This window comes from Natrix helvetica (assembly GCF_964273705.1).
Source record: "Natrix helvetica genome assembly, chromosome: 3".
NCBI lineage: Eukaryota > Metazoa > Chordata > Lepidosauria > Squamata > Natricidae > Natrix > Natrix helvetica.
Window position 1 is genome coordinate 178,520,517 of NC_138549.1, and position 24,715 is coordinate 178,545,231.

General features: G+C 48.5%; 1 protein-coding gene across 9 annotated transcripts in view; it reads left to right on the forward strand.

The window, feature by feature from the left end:
• The window catches only part of STAG3 (STAG3 cohesin complex component), a 57,854-nt gene that overhangs the window by 23,169 nt on the left and 9,970 nt on the right, over window positions 1–24,715 (forward strand). For 5 of the 9 annotated variants that reach the window (XM_081946225.1, XM_081946226.1, XM_081946223.1 and 2 more), the window contains 11 exons: window positions 4,669–4,791; window positions 5,166–5,269; window positions 5,350–5,442; window positions 5,793–5,882; window positions 6,046–6,246; window positions 15,567–15,637; window positions 15,813–15,900; window positions 16,042–16,125; window positions 16,198–16,290; window positions 24,100–24,268; window positions 24,387–24,520. In XM_081946225.1, coding sequence (XP_081802351.1) covers window positions 4,669–4,791; window positions 5,166–5,269; window positions 5,350–5,442; window positions 5,793–5,882; window positions 6,046–6,246; window positions 15,567–15,637; window positions 15,813–15,900; window positions 16,042–16,125; window positions 16,198–16,290; window positions 24,100–24,268; window positions 24,387–24,520 — 1,250 coding nt within the window. Of the gene's footprint in view, window positions 1–4,668; window positions 4,792–5,162; window positions 5,270–5,349; window positions 5,443–5,792; window positions 5,883–6,045; window positions 6,247–15,566; window positions 15,638–15,812; window positions 15,901–16,041; window positions 16,126–16,197; window positions 16,291–24,099; window positions 24,269–24,386; window positions 24,521–24,715 lie in introns of all 9 variants that reach the window. The other 4 variants (XM_081946224.1, XM_081946231.1, XM_081946229.1 and 1 more) reach the window with 4 other exon arrangements.

Consider the following 24,715-nt stretch of genomic DNA (forward strand, 5'->3'; position numbering starts at 1 on the left):
GCGCATTGCAGTGTCAGATCGAAGCGGCGGCCACTCTGTGGCCATAAAGCACAGCAGCGGCCATCTTGCGGCTTACTGAAGCCCACGAAGATGTCAGCAGCCATTTGGCGGCTTGGAAAAGCCCACAAAGACAACGGCGACCTTCTTGCAACTTGGAAAAGCGCGTGAAGAGCGGCGACTGCCATTTAAGTGACCAGCGTCTGGAGGTGATTGCGGAGCTGAGGAGCTCCTGGCTGCAAGACGGGTGAAATAGTTGCCAACTTATCACCTGGTTTGGGGGCTGGCATCTGGCAGCATGGCTGAGCAACCTATGGTGATAACTATACTGGAGAAAAGCCTAGAAGAGGGAGGGCCATCGGGAGTAAGGAGCAGCCAAAAAAGGGCAGCTAAGGAGGCTCCTGATTCAGGGAAAACTCCCAAAACTTCCAAATCCTCTACCAGGGATGAGGAAAGGAGACAAAGGCCCTAGAAAAAGAATCTCAGAGGGCCCAAAAACAACAGGTGAGCCAGAACACCCAGGCCTCTCCCTCCCATCCTTAGGGGGTGGATCAAGCTACCTCCCCCCCCCCCCCCAAGTTGCCACCCATGGGTCCTTGTACATCCTTGGGTGATTCAGATGGGGAGTTGCCCTCTTCAGCCTCTTCTTTCTCCATAGAAACTGATACCAGGGGCAATTTCTTTGATGTCCCTCTCAATAGGGATCACACCTTTGAACAGGCCAGCCCGCCTACAGCTCAGTACTCAGGCCTCGCTCTCCTCTGCTACAGAAATGGCAGTCATAATTTCAGAAGCCATAAAACAAGGCATTGCTGCTGGGCTCCAGCATCCTCCTCCTCCGGCACCATCTCACAGACACAGGCAGAGATCACCTGGTGATTCCCAGCAACACCTTCCTTCTGCTTCTGCCACTCAGGCTTCAATTTTCAGGGAGCAAGACACCCTCAGGGATTCTGACTTATTTGATGAGGAGGGAATCATACCCAATGCCGGATTGTTCAAAACTGATTGCTTTAAATCTCTCCTGTTCAAAGCAATCCGGTGGACGCGCCGGTTGCGGCCTTGTCTTCATCCACAGTGGTCTTTGGAGCACCTGAAGAAGTCCTCAAGCCTGAGGAGAAAAGATCAGATCAAACGTTAGTTAAAGATTATCAGGCTAGTGCCTGGGCAGTTCGGGCTTCCACTGCCACTTCCTTTTTCTCCAGGGCTGCGCTAGTCTGGATTGAGCAACTCCAGGAGCACATTGCATCCACTGATACCAGGTCACAGAGGGATCTGAACAAGATTAGGGCTGCTATTGAATATTCAGCTGATGCTTCCTTAAACGCTGCCAGGTTCACTTATAAAGCCATGGCCACTTTGGTCACCGCCAGGCGCCTGCTATGGCTCAAACTATGGCAGGCAGATGTTCGCACCAAGTGGCGCCTCACAGCTTCTCCTTTCAGTGGCACTCAACTCTTTGGTGCTCCCTTGGACCCCTACCTCACGGAATCTAAAGATAAATGCAAGGTCCTCTCCTCTGTATACAAAAACAGGACAGTTGTCCCTCCACTTTCTATAGAAGGTCGCCCATTCGGCCAACGGACAGGAAATCTTCTATCTCCTGTCCACACGTCAGTCCTTCACCCCCAGACAGGGATCCAATCAGGATAGGTCCAAATGAAATGCCCAACGTTTCCCCCCAAAGAAGTCTTACCGGGGAGGAGGTAACCGCCATTTCTCTAAGGGAAAGTGACTATCTGGACTCTCTTCCAATAGGGGGTTGCCTAGCGTTTTTCACTCACCGCTGGAAAGAGACCACAGCAATCAATTGTGTAATCAAACAGTCAAATTCAGCCTCCTGGAATTCCTCTCCACCCCCATCCCCCCGGAACACTTTGTGCCATGCCTGATATCCCACTGCCCTCGCAAGAGGCTACTAATGGATCAGGCCATAGAACATCTGCTAGAGATTCGGTCCATCCAACCGGTCCCTCCTCATCAGAGGGGTCAAGGTTTTTATTCCCGTCTCTTTGTGATACTGAGGCGGAAGGGGCAAAGCCACCAGATTCTAGAAGTAGCCACCCACATCAGTCTCCCATGGTTTTCATACGCCACTACAAACTAGACAAGTATGCGGCGGCTGATGCATCCTTTGGCTGCAGAGTACTGCAGCAAGTACATGTTCCTTAACGATCCTTTTTTTCTGTTGTTCCCACCCTGTGGACAGCCCATTCTATGTAAGTCCCAGTCTGGCTGCTATCTCCATGATCATAGGAGAATGGGCATTGGTCCTTACCTGATACGCTCATTCTCTGTGACATGGAGACAGCAGCCAGCCCCATCCTAATGTACATTATTTTGAGTTTAACCTTTTGTGCAGAGGAGAGAGAGAGTGTGCATGCACAGATATATTTTTGTTTCACTATTCTCACTTGAGTCTACAGTCTACTTCGTCTAAACTGGGAGGAGTCACCAGGGCTCGATGACATCACAAGTGTAGACTCAGTCCAATTGGTTACTAGACAGAGCAACCCAGTCTGGCTGCTGTCTCCACATCACAGAGAATGAGCGTATCAAGTAAGGACCAACGCCCAGTTTCATGCAAAGGGACCTAACAGAGGCAGAAGAGATTAAGAAGAGGTGGCGAAATTACACAGAAGAACTATACAAGAACAAGCTTAACATCCCTGATAAATACGATGGGGTGGTCACTGTCCTAGAGCCAAACATCCTAGAATGGGCTTTAGAAAATCTGACCAACAGCAAAGCTAGTGGAGGAGTAGTATTCCAACTGGGCTATTCAAAATCTTAAAAGACAATGCAGTAAAAGTGCTGCACTCAATTTGCCAGCAAATTTGGAAAACTCAACAGTGGCCACAGGATTGGAAAAGGTCAGTTTACATTCCAATTCCAAAGAAGGGCAATGCCAAAGAATGTTCAAACTACCACATCATTGCACTCATTTCACATGCTAGTAAAGTTATACTCAAAATCCTACAAGCCAGGCTCCAGCAGTATGCGAATCGAGAACTACCAGAGTACAGGCAGGATTTTGAAAAGGCAGAGGAACTAGAGATCAAATTGCCAACATACACTGGATCATGGAGAAAGCTAGGGAGTTCCAGAAAAACATCTTCTTCATTGATTATGCTAAAGCCTTTGATTGTGTGGATCACAACAAATTGTGGCAAGTTCTTAAAGAGATGGGAGTACCAGACCATCTTATTTGTTTCTTGAGAAACCTATATGCGAGTCAAGAAGCAATAGTGAGAACTGGACACAGAACCACTGATTGGTTCAAAATTGGGAAAGAAGTCCAGCAGAGCTGTATACTGTTGCCGTGCCTATTTAACTTATATGCAGAGCATATCATTAGAAATGCGGGGCTGGATGAATCAAAAATTGGAATTAAAATTGCTGGGAGAAATATCAACTACCTTATCAGAATATTCATGAACCGGCAGAGACATGGTAACAAGGCCAGCCAATGAATAGGCATAGCAACTAAATCAGCCAATGAGGGCTGTTTAGAAACTGAAACAGTATTTGCTGGAGACAGCTAGGTACCTGTGCGTGGCTTAGGCTTAGTTTAACTGCCCTGCATAGATGGGGTTCTCTTTGTTTATATTGAACTCTACTCTAAATTGAAACTGGAAACCAATCTTTTCTCTGCCTGTGTTTTGCTTGTAACTACTATCATGTTGGAGAATCCACTATTGGTATTGTACACGTATTCATGTATTATTATGTATATAAAGAAATTAATGAATCCTGCTGAATCAGTTATCTGTGTGTGCTTTCTGGATTTGATTTTTGCAACAAATTCTGACAAACCTCAGATGTGCAGATGATACCACATCATGGCATCCAGATCATGGCATCCAGCCCTCTCAATTCCTGGCAAATAGATGAGGAAGAAATGGGGATAGTGACAGATTTTATTTTCCTGGGCTCCAAGATCACCGCAGATGGGACTGCAGCCAAGAAATTAAAAGACGCTTGCTCCTGGGGAGGAAAGCTGTGGCAAATCTAGGCAGCATACTAAGAAGCAGAGACATCACCCTGCCAATAAAAGTGTGGCTATGGTTTTTTCAATTGCAATGGATGGCTATGAAAGTTGGACCATAAGAAAGGCTGAGTGCCAAAGAATGGAGGCCTTTGAACTATGGTACTGGAGAAGACTCCTGCAAGTACCTTGGACTGCAAGGCGATCCAACTGGTCAGTCCTAGAGGAGATCAACCCTGACTGCTCTTTAGATGGCCAGATCCTGAAGAAGAAACTCAAATACTTTGGTCACCTAATGAGAATGAAGGACTCACTGGAGAAGAGCCTAATGCTGGGAAAGATGGAGGGCAAAGGAAGGGAATGACAGAGAATGAGGTGGCTGGATGGAGTCACTGAAGCAGAGGATGATAGAGGACAGGAAGACCTGAAGGAACATTGTGCATGGGATCGTGATGGGTCAGACACAACTTCGCAACAACAACAACAATTTTAGCAGAAGCATATCATGAAAGTAAATAGGAAACTGAATTATGGAATGTTTGATATAAATGTGAAAATAGTAATAAATCATGCATGAGAATAAGCAGAGTGCTTGGCAAGTGGATCATCCCTGAAAGCAAGGATATTCAAGGTAAAGGTAAAGTTTCCCCTCGAACATATGTGCTACTTGTTCCCGACTCTAGTGGGTGGTGCTCATCTCCATTTCAAATCTGAAGAGCAAGTGCTGTCCGAAGAAGTCTCTGGTCATGTGGCTGGCATGATTAAACGCCGAAGGTGCACAGGACGCTGTTACTTTCCCACCAAAGGTGATTCCTATTTTTCTATTTGGATTTGTTCATGTTTTTGAATTGCTAGCTTGGCAGAAGCTGGGGCAGGTAATGGGAGCTCACTCCATTATGCGGCACTAGGGATTCGAACCACTGAACTGCTGACCCTTCTGATTGACAAGCTCAGTGCCTTAGCCCCTGCGCCACTCCGTCCCTCATACGCGAGGGATACATACATAAGGGATATGTAATGATCCTTTATTTGTTAAACGTATTTAACAGAAGTCTTTGAGGGAATTATCCAGGGCTTTTCAAGAAGGCTTGGCAGTTTATATTTTAAAAATCTGCTTATTGCATCCAATTAGAAATAAGTTAAATTGATGCTTAAATTAAAGTGCTGTGTTGCTCAGCAGGTTTGGGTGATCTAAAGGAGAGCAGCCTCATCTTGATCTTGGTGGCCAGCATGCGGCAAGCCACAGAAGGGCACCCACCAATCGGCAGGTTCTCTGGAAAGAAGGTAACTTTCTTGGTTCTTCCTCTCCTTTCACAAGGACTGTTTCCTGCCATTTCCTTCTCTTCTTCTTTCTGCTTTGTCAGGTGTTTTCTGCTCGGGAACGCAAAGTGCAGTCCGAAGAGCGTTTAAGGCTCACGCAGCATTTCGTCCCTCTACTGCCCCAGCTGTTAGCTAAGGTGAGTGCATTCATCTCTTACTAAATAGGAGGAAAAACCAAAGCATTGTGTTCTTGGGATGTGGCCCTGCCTGTTGGTTCTAGGTGGGCTGTTCCAAAGTTGCTTTTCAACTTTTTCCCCCCTTGGAAATGTTTTGCTTCAGTTTTTCTTCAGTTCTGACTGAATGGTGGGAAATGGAAGGATTTGTATTCTTTGCAGTCATCTGGTTGCTAGCACTCTTTGAAAGTCATGGAGGCCAGTTGGAGGTTTATCCTTCACCTCAAAGTCCTGGATGGTTGATCCACTTGGCTTTCCTTGCAAAGAGCAGCATGTTCTATTAGTACCCTCACTTCTCTGCTCTGTCCTGGCAGTTCTCTGCTGATGCCGAGAAAGTAGGACCTCTGCTGGAGGCATTGCGTTATTTTGACCTAACTCATTACAGCTCAGGACGCCTGGAGAAGGTAGGAGACCCTTGTCATTATTCTGCCTCTCTCCCCCTGTACCTGGTTTCTCCTAAGGAGGCTCTTCCTCCTGCTTCCCCCACAAGTCCCAAATACCCCCCCTACCCCCCACGGCTTGCCCATGGACGCTGCTGGGGTGACTCTCTCTGTCTCCTCCTCCCAGTACTTAGACTTGCTGCTGAGCCAGCTAAAGGAAGTGGTGGAAAAGCACACCAGCAGTGAAGTGCTGGAGCTGGCTTCTCAGACTCTCCAGCTGCTCTGCCGCACAGAATTTGCTTTCTACAGCCGTGTGGATTTTGCTCGTAGCTGCATTATGGACTATCTGGCGGATAAATTCCAACATGAGGCTACTGAACTCCTCCAGGTAGAAAAACTGCACCCCATGACAGGTGTTTAGGCACGAATGAATTTTCAAAGTGGGAGCAGTTGGATGGAGTACATGAAGAGCTGCTTTGAAATGTCGACCTAGGCAGAAGGATTCCGGTGCCTTCCAGAAGTTTTAAGCTCCCATTTATTAGTCACAATTGACATGATCGTAGTAAAGGAGCAATAGATCTTGGCCTACTTTGTCAAATGCCTTACTAAAGTCCCAAGTATTTCATTGGTCCCACTGATTTAGTCACTACATGGACTTGCATACTGGAACCTATTTAATAAAATGTAATTCATTGTCAAGAAAAACGTAGGTTCTCCTGTGTGCTGCTTGGGGAATCCAAGCATGGGTTAACTTTGTCCATTAGCCTAGAGACTGAGTTATGCAAATTGTTGACCACGCCTCCTCTGACTGGATGGGTCAGTTTTTTAACTCAGTCCAGCCTGAAGAGACGTATATCTGATTATCTCTAGACTAATTGATCCACCCCAGAACTGGAAAATATCCTCCAATTCCCCACTGTAGACACACCTATTGCAGCTCTAGCTTCTCCAGCCTTGATCCCATCGGAGATTTCTGAGGGGTTGAAAGCGGAAGACTGCAAGGCCGAGTTAGTCATTCGAAAAACTCACCAGGCTGCGGCCTGGGCCTTACGCGCTGCTACTGCGACGTCCTTTTTTAATAGGATATCTTTGGTCTGGCTCAGACAATTGCAAGGTAGGCTTGCCCCTGATGACATGCGCCTCCACCAGGATGTTAACAAGCTGATGGCGGCCCTGGAATTTTCAGCGGATGCTACACTTAACACAGCTAAATTTGCATCCCGAGCTGTAGTCTCCAACGTAGCTTTTCGCCGCCTGCTGTGGCCATTGGCAAGCGGACGTACGCTCCAAATGGCGTCTTGCTTCCACGCCATTCAAAGGAGGGGCCTTGTTTGGACCAGCTCTCGACCCAATCCTCATTGAGACAAGGGATAAGCGTAAGGTGCTTCCATCCATCAGCAGGCGCACTGACAGGAGGCAGCAGCCTTATAATAGACTCCAGCCATTTCGCGCGGGGGACTCGGGCTTCAACACCACCCCTTATGTCCCTCAGTATAACAGGAATTTCACTCAATCGCAAGACCGGAGCCAGGACCGCTTTGGGGCCAGGGATAGGGGTCGCCTGCAAAACCAGTCGCAATCCCAGACAAGGCGGCCATTTCGTGGCACCGGCAACCGGTCCTTTTGGAGGTACCAGTGACTCTCACGAGGAGGAGGCCATCGGCGGACGGCTTCTGGCCTTCACTCATCAATGGGCGGAGACCACATCCGACGCCTGGGCCCTTCAAATCGTGAGGCAGGGCCTCACTCTAGAGTTCCTCTCCATCCCCCCGAGTCGGTTGGTCAGGTGCCCTGTCCCCAGGTGCCAGGAGAAAAGGCGTCTCATGGATGCAGAGATACAACATCTCTTATCCATCGAAGCCATAGAAATGGTCCCAAAGGGACAGGAGGGGCTAGGATATAATTCCATCTTGTTCCTAGTGCCCAAAAGCTCGGGAGGATGGCGGGCCATCCTAGATCTGAAACGGCTCAATCTATTCATAAAGTACCAAAAGTTCAAGATGCAATCCCTCAAGAGCATCTTAGCATCTATCTGCCAGGGCGACTTGATGACTTCAGTCAATATCAAGGAGGCATACCTCCATGTGCCAATCCACCAGGCACATCAGAGGTTCCTACGCTTTCACTTCGCCGGCCGCCACTTCCAGTATCGGGCCTTGCCCTTCGGCCTATCATCGGCCCCTCAAACATTCACCAAACTCCTAGCGGTCGTGGCGGCCTCGCTTCGCTCAGTTCCCATCCGGGTCAACTGTTATCTGGACGATATTCTTCTTCTATCACCAACTCATGCCCAGGCGGTCCAGGATCTGCGGGTCACAATGGACACATTGCAAAGCCACGGGTTTATCCTGAACCTAACCAAGAGTCACCTGCAGCCGACCACCTCATTGCTTCATCTGGGAACTAACATTAACTCAGTGACATGCGAGGTGTCGCTATATCAAGAACGACGATGCAGCATACAAACCCTGGTGAGTCGCATACTATCACAGAGACTTGTACCGCTGGCTACCCTCTCCCAGTTACTCGGGAAGATGATATCCTGTATCGACATGGTTCTCTGGGCCCGGTTCCATGCTCGCCCGCTCCAATGGTTTCTGCTTCCCTTCCAGAGGGCCCACACCAGCCACTCCCAGGTCAAAGTTCATTTACCACCCAAGCCACTCAGATCTCTCCGGTGGTGGACTTCCTCCAAACGTCTCAGGGGGAGCCCATTCAAGGAACCGGACCGCATCCAAATCACAACGGATGCCAGCTTCTTTGGGTGGGGAGCCCATGCCCTGGACCGGGTCGCTCAGGGCCGTTGGTCGAACCAAGAGCTAAAGAACAGCATCAATTGGCTGGAGCTTTGGGCCATACGGCTAGCCCTCCTCGAGTTCAGGGACATAGTATCGAACTGCCACATACTGGTCTTAACCGACAATGTAGTCCCCAAGGCCCATATCAATCGCCAGGGAGGCACACGATCCAAATCTCTCATGTTGGAGGCAGAAAGACTGCACCACTGGGCGGAAGCCAGACTGTCGTCAATTCGAGCAGAGCACATCTCGGGGGCTTCCAACACACAAATGGATTGGCTGAGCAGAGCCACCGTGGATCAAACAGAGTGGCATCTTCACCCCGCCCTCTTCCAGGAACTCTCTCGCCGATTCGGCAAGCCCGAGGTGGACCTCTTTGCGCAACCCCACAATGCTCAGACACCACGATTTTACACCAGGTTTCGGACCCCAGGGGCGGAAGGCACGGATGCTCTCCGCAGCCCTTGGCCGGACGGTCTTCTTTACGCCTTCCCGCCGCTACCAATCCTTCCGTTAGTCATTCTAGCGGAACGGGCGGAAGTACTTCTCGTGGCTCCAATGTGGCCTCGACGACCCTGGTACGCCGATCTCGTACACCTGTCGATCGGCCGCCCCTGGAGGATCCCGGACAAGATTCAGCTCAACCAAGGGGCCCTCATCCACCCAAACCCCCAGCTACTGCAATTAGCTGTGTGGAACGTGAGCGGGCTATTCTAACCGGACTACACTTCTCCGGCAAGGTAATAGACACAATCCAAGCGGCACGTCGTCCATCCACGACTCGTATCTACGAGGCCACCTGGCAGGCCTTCTGCAGGTGGTGCCGCCGTAACACTGTAGACCCAGTCAAGGCATCTGTACCACAGGTGCTCGAATTCCTGCAAATGGGACTTGACAAGGGCTTGGCACTCAACACCCTTCGTCGCCAGGTCGCGACCCTGTCCACAGTGATTAGTGGCGGCCATGCCCGCCCACTGACTCAACACGCGTGAGTCAAGTCCTTCCTGAAGGGTGCAGCTAACATCAGGCCTCAAACTGTTCACTGCTACCCTACTTGGGACCTTCCTCTGGTGCTCAAAGCTCTCGCATCTACACCCTTTGAGCCTATCCACACCATCAGCCTCCGGTTACTAACTCTTAAGACTGCCTTTCTGGTAGCTATAACTTCAGCCAGGAGGGTGTCCGAGCTGGCAGCTCTGTCAATACGAGCTGATCTGTGCATATTTCATCCCAACAGAGTTGTTCTTCGTCTGGATCCGGCCTTCTTGCCAAAGGTCAACACCTGGTTTCACAGGGCGCAGAAGCTCGTTCTCCCGGACTTCTGCCCGCACCCCTCTCATCCGCAGGAGCGCCAATGGCATCACCTGGATGTCCGTAGAACTCTCCGACGCTACGTGAAGCGCACAGCTGCCTTCAGGAAGGCAGAGGCACTTTTCGTTTCGTTCCAACCCTCTTCCATGGGACAGAAGGTGTCATCTCACACCATTGGACGTTGGCTAAAGGCATGCATTGTGCTCGCTTATGACACCCAGTCCGACTGGTCCCCAGGCGCATCACTCGCCACTCCACCAGGAGTGCAGCCACAACAGCAGCCTGGGCTTCCCAAGCCTCAGTGGAGGACATTTGCAGGGCGGCTACCTGGTCGTCGCCATCACCATTCATTAGACATTACAAAGTCGACCCGTATGCCTCGGCCGAAGCATCCTTTGGGCGGCGAGTGTTACAGCAAGTGATCACTCCCTCAGCGGGCCCCGACCAGCCTAGCTCCCGCCCTTAGTCTTCATTGCTCTGGCATGTTCCATGCTTGGATTCCCCAAGCAGCGCACAGGAGAACGACCGTTGACTTACCTGAATGGTCCTTCTATGTGCGCTGCGAGGGGAATCCAAACCCACCCGCAGCTTCGGCTGGTCCGGGCGTTCTTCTGGACTCTGACTCATTGACTGACACTACTCTGGACATGACTTATTGATACGTTTTCTGACTAGGGTCATGACTGGCAATTGATAAACATCTTCATACGGCTGATCTTCATACAAAGCTGACCCATCCAGTCAGAGGAGACGTGGTCAACAATTTGCATAACTCAGTCTCTAGGCTAATGGACAAAGTTAACCCATGCTTGGATTCCCCTCGCAGCGCACATAGAAGGACCGTTCAGGTAAGTCAACGGTCGTTTTACACTTAGGCAACAAAACCTAAACTACACAAGTATAGAATGCAGTAAATGACACCTGGCTTGACAACAGTAACTATGAGAGGGATCTTGGAGACCTAGTGAACAACCACTTAAGAATGATCCAGCAGTGTGCTGCAGCTGCCAAAAAGGCCAGTGCAGTCCTAGGCTGCCTTATTAGAGGGACAGAATCAAGATCACGTGAAGTCTTAGTACCACTATATACCGCTTTAGCAAGACCACGCCTGGAGTACTGCATTCACTTGTGGTCACCACAATATAAAAAAGATGCAGAGCGTCTAGAAAGAGTACAAAGAAGAGGAAAAAGATGATTAAGGCACTAAGGGCTAAAACATGATGAAAGATTGCAAGAACTGGATATATCTAGCCTAATAAAGGGAAGGACTAGAGGTGACCTGGTAGCAGTTGGGATGGCTGACAAGGATTATGCAGAGCTCCGAGGGTATGTGGAAAGCTCTGTGGCAGGACAGAATGATCATGATGGAGCTGTGTTAGGAACATTTTAGAAATCCGAGACAGTCGGCTGTGCAGGCAGGAGGAGAAGCGCAGCTACAATCAACCAGCGGAGGAGAGGAGCAGTTGCTGCCCCTGCTCAATCAAAGATCATGTATAGCTGAGCAGAGAGAGGCGCAATGGAGATCGGTGAGGCTGGTTGTGAGGAAGCAGCCCTCCTCCTAATTAGGCACACCAATCAGTGCCTCTTTACTTTGGCGTTTGGAGCCTGGAGGTTGTTGGACACAATGCTACATAACCCGCCATCTGTGAATTGTCTGGACCGTTGCCTTGAAGTCATTGAGTTGAACACAACCATGTTCCCATCGTTGTATTTTGAACCCATTGATGCTTCCATTGTGCCCTGAATCTGCTGGTTTTGTGTGGTCGTTGTTGGGTCTTGAACCCTTTGAAGTCAATTTGCCTTCTGTCATGGCCTTGTTGGAGCCTGAGTTCGTGGAGGCGGATGAGCCGGAGCTGGACTGACGGAGGTCAAGGGTGCAGAGAGGAGCAGGACAAGGCAGCCCCAGGTCCCTCAGGCCTGGGACAGCTTGCCAGCAAGGAAGAACGGGGGCAGGGTGATCGAGAGAGGGGGGAAGAGGGGGCAGGCAGTGAAGAGGAGGAGCGATGGAGTTCAGGCAATGAACAAGGACTGCCCCCTCTTGATTCCCGAGCACAGAGAGTGGTGAGGAGGCGGAAGCAGCTGGCTGTGTTGCCTCCATGCCTTGCCCCTGGTCATCACACCTTCCTTGTGCCTTGAACTCATTGGAGACTGTGTTGCTTTCATTGTGCCTTGAACCCATTGATGCCAGGTTGCCACTGTCTGGAACCAGCTGGAGTTGTGTTGCCTCTGTTGCACCTTGAACCCGTGTTTGCCTTGGCTACACCTTGAACTCTGAGCGCCGTGAGGACAGTTGTTCCACCAGTGTTGTTCCCATGCCTTAGGCCCAAAAGAGACTCTGGCCTGGCTTCTTCCATTGCCTTTGCTACATCCAGGTTGTATAGAACGGACTTTAAAAATACTTCTCTCAGAGTTGGGACTGGGGAAGGACTACGGAGTTGGTTGTATGAAATAAACACACTTGCTCCACTTGTGCTGTGTGTGTGAGGACTGGGACAGGACAGCAGTCTTCCAGTATTTTTTGGGGGGGGGGGTTCTGTCACAAAGAAGGCAATCGATTCTCCAAAGCACCTGAGCACAGAACAAAAAGTGATGGAAGCTTACCAAAGACAGATCCAACCTAGAACTAAGGAGGAATTTCCCAACAGTGAAAACAATTAACCAGTGGAACTGCTTGCCTCCAGAAGTTGTTGGTGGTTTTTAAGAAGAGATTGGACAGCCATTTGACCGGAATGGTATAAGGACACCTGGCATGCACATGGGCTTGGACTAGAAGACCTTGAGGTTCCCTTCCAACTTTATTTTTCTGACTACACCTGTACGGGAATCCACGACACCAAGAATGAAAACCCTGTTGAAAGTGTTTAGATAAATATTAAGGGAAAAGAAGCAATCATGACGTGTCTGTAGGCATGTACTTTAGGCCAATTCAGTTCTCCTGTACTAGATGGGTCACACAAACATGCACACATCCAGTTAAATAGAACAGCTGAGCAAGGGACTGAACTCCTCATAGAGAAGCACAGAAGAGACAACCTTGCTCCCATATTCCAAGAAAGGGGGGGGGGGGAGAGAAGCAGGAAAGGAAGGCCAATCAGCTTAACAATCAGCACCCAGGAAAATCCTAGAAAATATAATGAAGCAGTTGGTTTCTAGGCATTTGGAAAGGGATGAGGTGATTTCTAGATCCGCCAGCACAGGTCATGCTGACAAATCTTGCTACTTTCTTTTAATTAATTTGCCGTATTTTTCGGAATATAAGACACACCTTTCCCCACCCCCCCAAAAGAGGGTGAAAATCTGGGTGCGTCTTATACACTGAATGTAACCCCACTCACCCACCAGCCCCCATCCTTTGGCCTCTGCATCTCAGCAATTTACCTCCTTGCAGCAAAGGGCAATAGCCTATGGCAACGATGGCAAACCTTTTTTTCCTCAGGTGCCAAAATCGTGTACGCGCACGCTGTCACATGCACTTGCGTGCCCACACCCATAATGCAATGCTCTTCCCACGCACCCCCTGCACATGCGCACGAGACATCCCTCTCCCAGCACTCACCCTGTGGATGCCTGCAACATCCCTCCCCCCCACTTTTGACCTCGCATCTTAAAACAGCTCTGAGAGGGGGGGGAGCCTCCCATCGAAAACAGCGCTGAGTGGGGTGGGGAATCCTCCCTTTCCTCCTCTCAGCCATCTTTTGAGAAGGGAGCCTTCTCAAAATGGGACGCCCCCATCTCTTTGCTCCCCTCAATCCGTCTCTCTCTCCCTCCCTCTGTCCTCCCCCAATGGCTCAGCGTGAAAAACTGGGGTGAACCGTGCAGAGGAAAAGGAGGAGGAAGGAAAGGGGGGAGAGAAATGGGGAGAGAGAGAGAGAGAAAGAGTGACACACAAAGGGGGGAAGTTGGGAGATGCTCCCTTTTCTCCCTCCGGAGAAAAATGACCCAATGTGCTCGGAAGTCTGTTCCGAACTTCCGGTTTGCGTGTTAGGTTGTTTTTTGCCCTCTGAAGGAAAGGGGGGGAAATGGCCAAAAATGAAGGCCAAAAATCAGCTGGCCAGCGCAGGCATGCGCAGTGGAGCTAACAGGGCAACGCCCCGCGTGCCCTAGGAAATGGCCCCGCATGCCACCTGTGGCACACGTGCCATAGGTTCGCCATCACGGGGCTATGGTAATCTCTGCAGCCTGAAACAGCTGATCATCGGGAGCCCCCTGCTTAAACTGAACTTGAAAGTGAAACTTGCTGTTTGCTGCAACGACAAATTGCTAGGAGGCAGAGGCAGACTTTTTTTTCTTCTAATCAGGCTAAACTGAAACAGGCTGTTTGCTGCAAGGAGGTAAGTCAATAACTATAAATGCCTATAGTATGTTCAAATTATTAGACTTATTTTTTAAAGGCTGCTTTATTGTGTACATCTCTACAAGTATAGTCTGAAATGTAACACCACAAACAGTTTATATCTTCTGCACTGTTTGCTGTTTGGGGCAAGGAGGCAAATTGCTGGGAGGCAGAGGCAGATTTTTTCCCCTCTTGTTTTCCTCCCCAAAAGCTAGGTGTGTCTTATACTTCAGAGCATCTTATACTCTGAAAAAATACGGTAAATGAAATTAACTTCTTTGACAATGTGACTTGATTGGTGGACTGATAAGGAAACGAAGCCCCGTGCTTAGACTTCATTGAGGCATTTGATAAAGTAGAGTCTCCCTGATAAACCGGAACAGCGACGGATGGACAGCTTCATTTCCAGTTGGATTTGCAGTTGACTGAATGACTGGGAACAACATTCAGACCTTAGTGGTCTACATGAAAAGAGGGATACGTAGCAGGGCACCTCAGGGTTCCTTTCTTGGACCCCACAGTGGCCTTCATCAAAGACTGAGATGAGGGGACTGAAGAGAAGTTGTGGGACACACAAAGCCGGGGGTGGGGGTGGGGGTGTTTGCTAGCGTTTGCAGAAGACTTTCTGGAGGTCCAAAAGGACCTCAAGGGGCTTCTAACTCTGGCCCTTAGGCAGCAACATGCTCATTGATGAGAAATGCAAAAATCAAGCACACAGACAGAAGATGGGGATCCTTGGCTCTACCCTAGTATTTGTGAGAAGAATCTGGGTGTTGTGGTAGATCTCAGACTAAGCCTGAGCCAGCAAGGTGCCACTGCTGCCAAAAGAGCCAATGCAATTTTGGGCTGTGTAACTGAAAAGAGTGCAAAGAGTGACGAGGATAGTAAAAGGCTTGGCGTCTAAATCCTACCAAGAGCAATTGAACTCGGCACGTTTAGTCTAAAGAAGGGAAAGCTGAGCAGAGACAGAATAGTAGTCTTCCAATACATGAAGGGGGAAGTCACAGGACGGACAGTGTGGATTTATTCCTTGTAATGCCTTGAGGGCAAGATGAGAACCAGCAGGTAGCAGCCTTCAACGGGAGATCCAGACTTGAAATAAGAAGGATTTACCTGCCTGGGAGACTATCAAGCAGTAGGACAGGCTGAAGTGATGGGTTCCTACTCTAAGCATGTACCTTCCACATCTATGATTCTCTGTCGCTAGATATTCCTCTTGGGTGGAGGAGAAGTGCTTTTCATCGTGTTTCTCTATTTCTTTGCAAGTCCTCATTTTCTGAGAAGGAGGAGCTGTACAGCATGGCTACCACTTTGAGACGCATTGCCTTCTTCCACAGGTGAGTGGAAATGATTCAGTCTGGCCATTTCCATGTAGTTTTGTCAAGATCCCTGCTCTTGAAGAAGGTCCCTGCCTTTAGACACCTTCCTCCTCTGCACCAGTCCTAAATAGAGGTGTCCCTGGATGAATGTCCAGGAACTGGCCCTTGCTCCTTGTGCCCTTTTCACCCGCAGTGCCCATGACCTGACTCCCTGGAGGTTCTTTGAGCCCTGCGTCCGTCTCCTGCGCCACCTGCTGAACACAGGCGAGGCCTGCGAGCAGGTACTGGGCCAACTGATCTGGGCCAGAAACAGTTGGGGACCTCTCTTCTCGGGCCACATTCTTGCTTAGCTGCTCTTCCGTGTTTTTCTTGCGCCCACGGGGGTCCCATGCCTGCCTGATCCCTCCATCTTCTCCTTCCAGGTGGTGATTCCTGCCATGACTTGCGCCCACTTCTCACTGCTCTGGGAACTGTCCCGCTGCTCAGCTGGGGCCCTCCCTGACCAGGTGAGTGGATTTGGGGGAACTTTTGCCATGGCCCTTCCTGCTAGGCCTTCATGATTGCTTTTTCATCCCCAGCAGCAGCTGCTCAGCCTCAAGGACAAAGTGGCTGCCTTTTGCTCCCTCTGCCAGAGCTGCCTTGTGGACGTGGAACCCTGTGTCCAGGAGCAGGTGAGGGATGTCTGAGCCGGGGGGGGGAGGGAATGAGAAGGGCTGCCCACTTGGCCAGAAGCAGGGGCTTGCTTTCACATTTCCCACCTGCCTCCACAGCGCAACGGGTCAAATGAATACAAGGTGGACAAAAGGGGCTTGTGAGCTGCAGTGTATCTCATCATAGGTCTTAAACTAACTTTTAAGAGGGGAGTGGGTGTCTGGTCCTAAAGTGATGACCTCTCATTCAAGGACAGTTCCAAATTACAGCAGCGTAGAGGAGGGGGGGGGCATAGAGAGAACCTATGAGTGATCCTCTCGAGTTGAGGCCATTGCACCGTCACCATCACCTACCCTGCCTGCTTCCACAAACAAAGTCAATGGGGAAGCTGGTAGGAGATCTCGGGTTGCTCGTACAGCCCTGCCGAGTTTTCTCCTGAGGGGCCACAGCAGCGTGGCTCTTGATGTCCTTTAGCGCCCGCCTACAGTGCCCCCCCCCCGTGCTTTGTAATGCCTGCTCTGTAGCCCCCTTGTGTGGCACTGGTCCTCCATGGCACCTGTGTGCCTGGGCCACGGTTTCAACGCTTCTTCCCACATTGGGGTCATGTGAGGTCCTTTTAGCAACCTGCGTGTTCCTCACTGAAAAATGGCAAGCTGGACTGCCGGGATTGTTGTCGCTAAGCAATGCAATCACATGATGTCACACTTTACAACCGCCTTGCTTAGTGATGGAAATTCCAGCCCCAATCGCCGTCGTAGCCCGAGGACTACCTGCTAGACTTGTAAGAATGAACTGTGAGAGAGACTGCAGAACACTAATGCAAAAGGACATTTATCAGCAGTAGTTAAATGAGATTAATTACGTTTTGAAATGAGCAGGTCTTTTTTGAGTGTACCCCTACAAAAGTGAATACTTAAAAATATTTAGGATGCCTCTAAGTGTACCTCTGCCCTGTTCAGTTCTTTTTGCTATAAAACTCAATGGTGATGGTGCTAAAATATCCTTTATCGTTTATTGAAATAATTTGTGTGGCTGTCAATCTCACAACAGTGACTGTGGGCAGTGTGCAGGTTGGCCCATAAGCTTAGTCTCTAATCCGCCTCCCTTTGCCTCCAAGTTGGGCATTTTTAAACATGTACTTCGTTTCCGAGCTCAGCAGCAACACCCCCTTTCCCTAGTCTGGAAGAATCTCTCTGTGGGGAAACTAAGCTTTTTCTTCCTCTCTGTTTTCTGCATAACCTCATGGAGCACCATCTCCTCTCAGTTGTTTGGTGGGTCCTGTCAGCCAGGGAATATCAGATGGCCGGGACTCGGAGACCTGCCCTCTCAGCAATAGCCCCTGTGGGACCTTCTCCCGCCAGAGATTAGGATGTGTCTGGCCCTCTTGCCCTTTCCTGAAGCCGCAAAGGCCTGATTATGTGCCCTGATTTGGGTCCTGGGTGTGTGAAGGGCCCTGGCCCTGTTTCTTGGTTATATTGATATCTATAATTATATTTTTTTTTCATAAATGTGTCTGTGCATGTATGATGTTTGTAGTTGGTTTGAACTGATTTTATGATTATGATTATTTGTTGCGCAGAGTTGCTTGTTTGAGAAGGGAGGGGAATAGAAATTGAATAAATAAAAATTAAATAAGTATTTTTGGGGGGCTGGCCTTCATGCCTCTGGCAGATTCACCAAGAGGTGGGGCTTCGGTCACAATCCCCTCACCCTAATTCCCCCCAAGGTAGCTGTTGTAAACAAATAAGACGTTATATGCAGATGGTTCGAATAAAGGTGCCCTTCCAACAATCGATTCGTAGAATCCTAGAAAAATGGTAATGTAGTAAAATGGGTGGCCAAGGTCTTCTGGAAAACCTCCAGCGATGGAGCAGCTGCAGGAGGCGAGCTCTTCCACTGATTCGACACCAACGGCAGGAAAAATTCATCAAGTTCAGACTTGGAAGGTGCTGTCTGTTTCTTCTTTTTTTTCCCATTCAAGGTTTTTTATTTTTTAATACAAATTATACGTATTATAGCATTGTCTTTTCTTTTACATCCTCTCAAATTACATAGCCCTTTTTACATCATTGTTTCTGTTTTCACTTTCTGCCAAATTATTCTCTTCCATTATTTTTCATCTTTATAGGATTTTTTTCTTAATACATAAACAATATCTTCAATTGCCCCTCAAAGTTACACCAAATTTTCATGTCTTATTTTCTACATTAGTACATTTGGCTATAAACAGCATACATCCTCTAATTCAATTTAAGCATAGAGAGCATTTCTTTCAGATTTTTTCTACCATTAACAATATACCATCACTTCTTTATTTCTTAATTAGTTACGTAACAATAACAATCTTACTATTCTCATTAGTCTACTAATGTAAGTCTTTTTCCCTTTCTTCCTCTTTCAACCATTTTCTCTTGGGCTCCCAAAAATCCCAGTTTTAATTCTTTTCCTTCTTCTCCCCCTTTCCCCTAACAACTTCTTTTTCTTTTCCCTATTTTTGTGGTTATTGTATCTTTTCTTTGGAGTATTTACTTTTATTATTCTAGTAACTTTCCCCAGGGTTTTCCATGTTCCCCTTTCCTTGCCATTTGTGGTTTCATTTTGGGGAGATCTCCCCCTTTGTCTGCTTTTCTCTTTGTGACTGTAAATCCCAACGGAACCTTCTATCTGCATTTTTTTTTCAATTCTTCTTTTTTCCACCTTATCTTCCTGTATCTCATTTGTGTCCACTTTTACTCCCTCTTCTCCTATTTCTTGTTCTGTATGTTCCCTTTAATTTCCTAGCTTTCCTTTTCCAATTAACGTTTCATGTGCGTTTTTCAACATCACAAACAATTCATCATACATACAAATCTCCATTATGCAAGTTTGACTATTTTAACAGATGTTTAAATTTTTGGGTTATACCACATTTAACCGCAAATTTAGGGTCTTCCAAATTCTGTTGCTCAATTTTAAAATTAGTCCAGTCCAGTCCAGGTTTTTTTAAACAGCTGTAGATGGTTGCAGTCAAAACAATGTTGCAAAGTCACCTACAACTCCCACTCCAAGGTCACACTGTGCTGCAACTCTCACTCCCCCCACTTTTCTTTCAAAGCACTTTAAGTCCACAAAAAATAAAATTAAAATAAGGAGGAGAACTTCCCTCTGTTGTTGTTGTTATTGTTGTTATTATTATTTACTAGCCATACATACATGGCTGTCTCCAAACTGCAATACAATCCCACAGCTGTCAATAACTGTCAAAAACACTTGTAATCCACAAAGAATAGAATCCGATAAAGAGAAAAGAGACTGGGCTCTTCCTTTTAGTTGTTAATTTTTCTTCATTTCCAAATTGCAGAAGACAAAATCCTTTTAGGCTTTGGTGCTTAACCTCCTCTGCTTCCTTTTTTCAATAACATTCCCTGAAAGCCAGTTAGACGCTAATTCCACTCGTGACCTTTTTTAAGATTAAGTTCAGCTTTTTCATTTTTTCTGTGAGTTGGTCAATCACTCACCCGGTTTCAACAGTCTGTTTCCAACACCACTCCTGCACAATAACCTAGTCCAGTGGTGGGCAACCTTTTTTTTCAACTGAGCCAAATCTCGCCAAAACCACGATTGAAATTTATTTTGAGAGCCACATTTTTAAAACCAAAAATACATAGGATGGTACACTGTTTTTAGTTTCAATAAGTTTTTATTGAGAATATTCTGCATGCAAGTATCCACATAGATCGGGAGGATACAAATAACACAACTAATAAAACCAAAACTTTAGAACGATATTATTTATTGATAACGTTAAATTTCGTAAAATTTGCCTTACAATGTAGAGAAAATTACATCCTGACAATGACTGACAAAGTCACAACCACTAATGTGAACATTGGCCTTGCATTTCCTTGGATAGTTTGAGTAAGTCAGGTTTGTATGTTGTTTTTAATTTCATCTCTCTCTCCCACTTTCTTTCTTTTTTTCTTTTTCTTTCTCTCTCTCTCTCTGGCTCTTTGTCTCTCTCTCCCTCCCTCCCTCTCTGTCTCCCTCTGTCATTTTCTCTGGGTGTCTATCTGTCTGTCTCTCTCTCTGTATCTCTGTCTCTCTCTCCTCCTTCCCCCATCTCTGTCACTCTGTGTGTCTGTCTGTCTGTCTCTCACTCACTCTGTGTGTGTGTGTGTCTGTCTCTGTCTCTCCCTCTGTCCTATGACTGCAGAATGCTGCAAAATACCATAAATGCAGGCCAGTTGTTGAGTGTTTCAAATGTGATTGGAACACTCAACAAGGTGACCACAGTGTGTCTGTGTGTGTGAGTGAGACAGACAGACAGACAGAGAGAGGGAGAGAGAGAGGGAATCAGAGAGAGACTGACAGAGTCTGACAGAATCAGAGAGGTACTTTTAACTACCTGGCAGCGGCGTTTTGCCTTGGGGGGGTCCTCAGAACATCCCAAGACTTCGGAGGGAAGCTTACAGCCCGTAGCAGGAGCAAAATCCCTTTCCCAACTGGCCCTTCCTCCCTCGGAACGCTTCGGAGGGAAGCTTCTGCAAAAGCCCGGGCGAGTGACAACAAGTTCCTGCCGTTACGAAGTCTCCGAGGCTGTAATTTTCTGAGCTGTGCGTGCGTGCCTGTTTTCCATGGCGTGGAGCAGCGGCGAGATTCTGCGCGGCGAGCGATGATTCTGGGGGCCATCCGGGAAGATCAGGAACGCGAGGGGGGACCCTGCCCCCCCACTGATGGCCTCCGGAATCATCACGCGCCGCTGCTCCACGCCATGGAAAACAGGCGCGCGCGCACAGCTCAGAAAATTACAGCCTCGGAGCCTTCGTAACAGCGGGAACTTGTTGTCACTCGCCTGGGCTTTTGCAGAAGCTTCCCTCCGAAGCGTTCCGAGGGAGGAAGGGCCAGTTGGGAAAGGGGCTTTGCTCCTGCTACAGGCTGTAATTGCGCCTATGTTTTCCACGGCGTGGAGCAGCGGCGCAATTACAGAGGCTAGCTGCAGAGTCCTGACTTTTGGGGTGGCCGCCCGAGAGGAGGGAGGGGAGCGGGCGCCCGGCACACAGAAGAGCCGCATTAAAGTGTGTAAAGAGCCGCATGTGGCTTGCGAGCCGCGGCTTGCTGACCACTGACCTAGTCCAATTGCCCCAGCTTTGTAGTAGTCATTCAGTTATGGCCGCCGCCCCCACTGCCGCTTTGAAGGGTTTTTCTGCCTGTTCCTCTAGGTCATCAGAGCCGTCCTTCCTTCTCCCCTGCCCCTCCAGGACAGGTTTTCAGTTTGAAGACCTCCCAACAGCGGTTTGTCTGGCTGGGTTTCTGCAAGGCTCAGCAGAGCCTGCTTTTTTCCCAGCCGGTCTCTCTGAGACGCTTCTGGCTTCCCCAAGTCTGTTTCTCCATATGTAAAGAACTGAACCAGGATATGTGGGAGATTTTCCTTGGTTAAATTCTCTGCCGCTCTTTAAAAAATACATTAGTTCAGTTAAGGCACCATTTTCTCAGATCAACTTTGTTTCCAAGGTTGCCTCTTGGAAAATCAAAAGGGCAGCTCTTTATTGGAAGATCCTGAAAGGATTAGGATGACACCCAATTCTGTATTTCCACGCTTGGCAATCCAAGCGATGCTGTGGTCACCCTCTTGCGGTGCCTGGGGCCTGGATAGGGATCCCTGGCAAGACGCGGAGCTCCAGGATCCGGAATTTTGTCATCTTTGATGCTGGATGGGGGGGATGGCCCTGCCTCAGAAAAGATCCCGTTGCCAACTTGGGGGTTCTCCTGGACTCCTGCTCAACAATCAGGTGGCAGTCATGGCTAGGAGAGCCTTTGCACAACTTCGTGTTGTACCCCAGTTGCAGCCTTTCCTGGATCAGAGTTCCCTATGCTCATTCAGTCCCTGGTCATCTTACAATCGACCGATTGTACTGAGCTCTACATGGGGCTTCCCTTGAAAAGCATCCAGAAGCTACAGCTGGTGCAGACTGAAGCAGTGCAGGCAGTTTTGGGGGGCACCTTGAATGGCCCCAGTAACACTGCTGTTCTGCGGGCTACATTGGTTGTCAGTCTGCTTCCAGGTGCAATTCAAGGTGTTGGTGATTCCCATTAAAGCTCTCCATGGCACGAGTCCAGATTACTTGCAAGACCATCTCACCCCACTTGGGTTTGGCCTATCCCAGTCTGTGGACCTTCCCCGTCATCCAGGTCATGGTTGTCCCAAAGGTGCTTATTTTTCAAGAGGCAACTGGACTTTCTGGTTTTTCTTTGAAGATGTTTTGCTTCTCATCCAAGAAACTTCTTCTGCTCTGACTGGATGGTGGGGAAGGATTTATGCTCCTTGCAGATAGCTCATCATTTGCATCCTTTTAGAGAGTGACCGAGGCCACTTAGAGGTTTATCTGTGTTGTCAGGGTCGCCTGTGCAAATGGGTGTGGAGCCTTCTTGGAACTGGTGAAAGGATTGTGTTGTAGACTGGAGATAGATAACATGGTATCCCTCCCCCCTTTTGTTGAGAGACAGGGCTGTTCAATTTTGACATAGATGGCCCTTTTAACCCCTCTTTCAATCAATGGTCCTCTCTGCCTGAAATGTGGACTTTGCTGTCTTCAAAGAGCGACCTTTGTCTTATAAATGCAGATGGACTGCTGAGTCCTGATGCATTTGTTCCCACTCATGCCGGCAGGGGAGGCCTGCTGCAGGTCCCTTCAACCCAATTATTCTGGCTGGCAGGGTCCCAGAGGAGGAGGGCCTTCTCTGCTGTAGTTCCTGCCCTCTGGAACATTCTTGCCCAACCCCCCAATGTGAGGTTGGCCCCAACCTTCCTATCTTAAAGACCTGGATCTGCCAGTTGGCCTGGGAACAGTACAGTGTGTGTGGGGGGTGTTGATCGAGTAACAACAGATCCCACCTGCCCCCACTTCGCTCCCCGCCCTCACCACATGTCCTTGATTTTAATCTTTGGTTTTAATTTATTCAGGTTTGAATGTAGATGTATTTTTATGCCTAAAAGCAGCCCAGAATTATCTTATGGTAAGATGGGCGGCCAATACATTTTATAAATAAATAATTCTAGTCAGGGCAGAGGCGAAGTCTTTACTGTGTGGTGCTGCAGGCTGTTTTCCCCCTTCCTGCCCAAACCTCCTGCGGGGTGTCATGCATCAGCCCCACTAAGCAGCTTAGTACCCGGCTGGGCTGGTAATGTGGTGAGACCATTGGGACAGGGTGGAGCACAGGTTTTAAGGAGCATCTTTCTCAACTTGCTTTTTGGAAAATGGGTATTTGGAAGAATTAGTTGCTTGGTTTTCATTTTGTGATTCTCCAAAGTGTGTACATGATGATGAAAATGTCTTAATTTCATAGTCTCAGGGCAGATTCAACCATTATTTCAACTGGGAAACAGTGACCTTCCTAGACCAAGCCAAGTCCAAAAATGCCAGATAATTCTTGGCACTGTGACAGATTGGCCATCATAAGACACATAGACAATATTTACATACCATTACCAAAACGCCTCAGCAGCGATCAACACCCAGATGAGCAGAGATTAACACCAAGGTTAAATTATACCAAAAGCAATAAGCAAACAATACGCCAAGTAAGCAAACAGTAAACGTCCCAACCCAGGAACCATCAAGGCCACTCCCACTTACACTGACAGAGCAAACCACCCAGATATAAATTGAGAGTAAGCCCCATTCTCTACTTGCACGGATGATGTTACGTAGTTCAGTAATGAAACCTCTGCAAGGAGGCCACCAATCTCAGAGAGCAGCAAGGACCCCGTACACCCTTCTCGTTATGTCCATGTGGGGAGGAATCATTGTCTTCAGTGTGTGATTCTCTCTTGTTCCCTTTCTTCTTTGCAGGCCTTTGTGCTGTTGAGTGATTTGCTCCTGATCTTCGGTCCACAGTTGACTGACGGAGGCCACCCCGTCCTGCAGGAATTGGTGTACCACCCAGAGTCTGCTCTGCAGTCGCAACTGGCTGGCTTTCTAATGGACCACGTCTTCAACCACAGCCAAGCCCAGGATGATGGTGGGCATTCTCCTTGAAGTTGGAATTTGAGAGGTTTGGAGTAGGAGTAGAGCTTTTGAGTGAGTGTGCAAGTGCACTGATACCCCCTCCCTTCTTTTCAATTGGCTGCTGAACTCAGATAGTGAAAACGGAGAGCTTCAGGTTGAACAGCTGCACCAGCGACGTAACTTGCTGTCTGGATTCTGCAAACTGGTTGTCTATGGAGTGCTGGAACTGAGTGCTGCTTCAGATGTCTTCAAGTATTACTCCAAGGTATACGAAGATGGCTGGGAAGGCACAGGGAATTTGCCTTGGACGTATTTGACACCGATTGTCATTCCAGTTTAGCTGTTCCCCTGCCTTGCCTCAAGAGTCGCTAGGCCCATTTTCTAGAGCTTTTAGTCCCGTGTCTCCAACGTCCAAAGACGAGCCGAAGGGAGGAAGTGCTTGTTTTCCATGGCTGCAGAG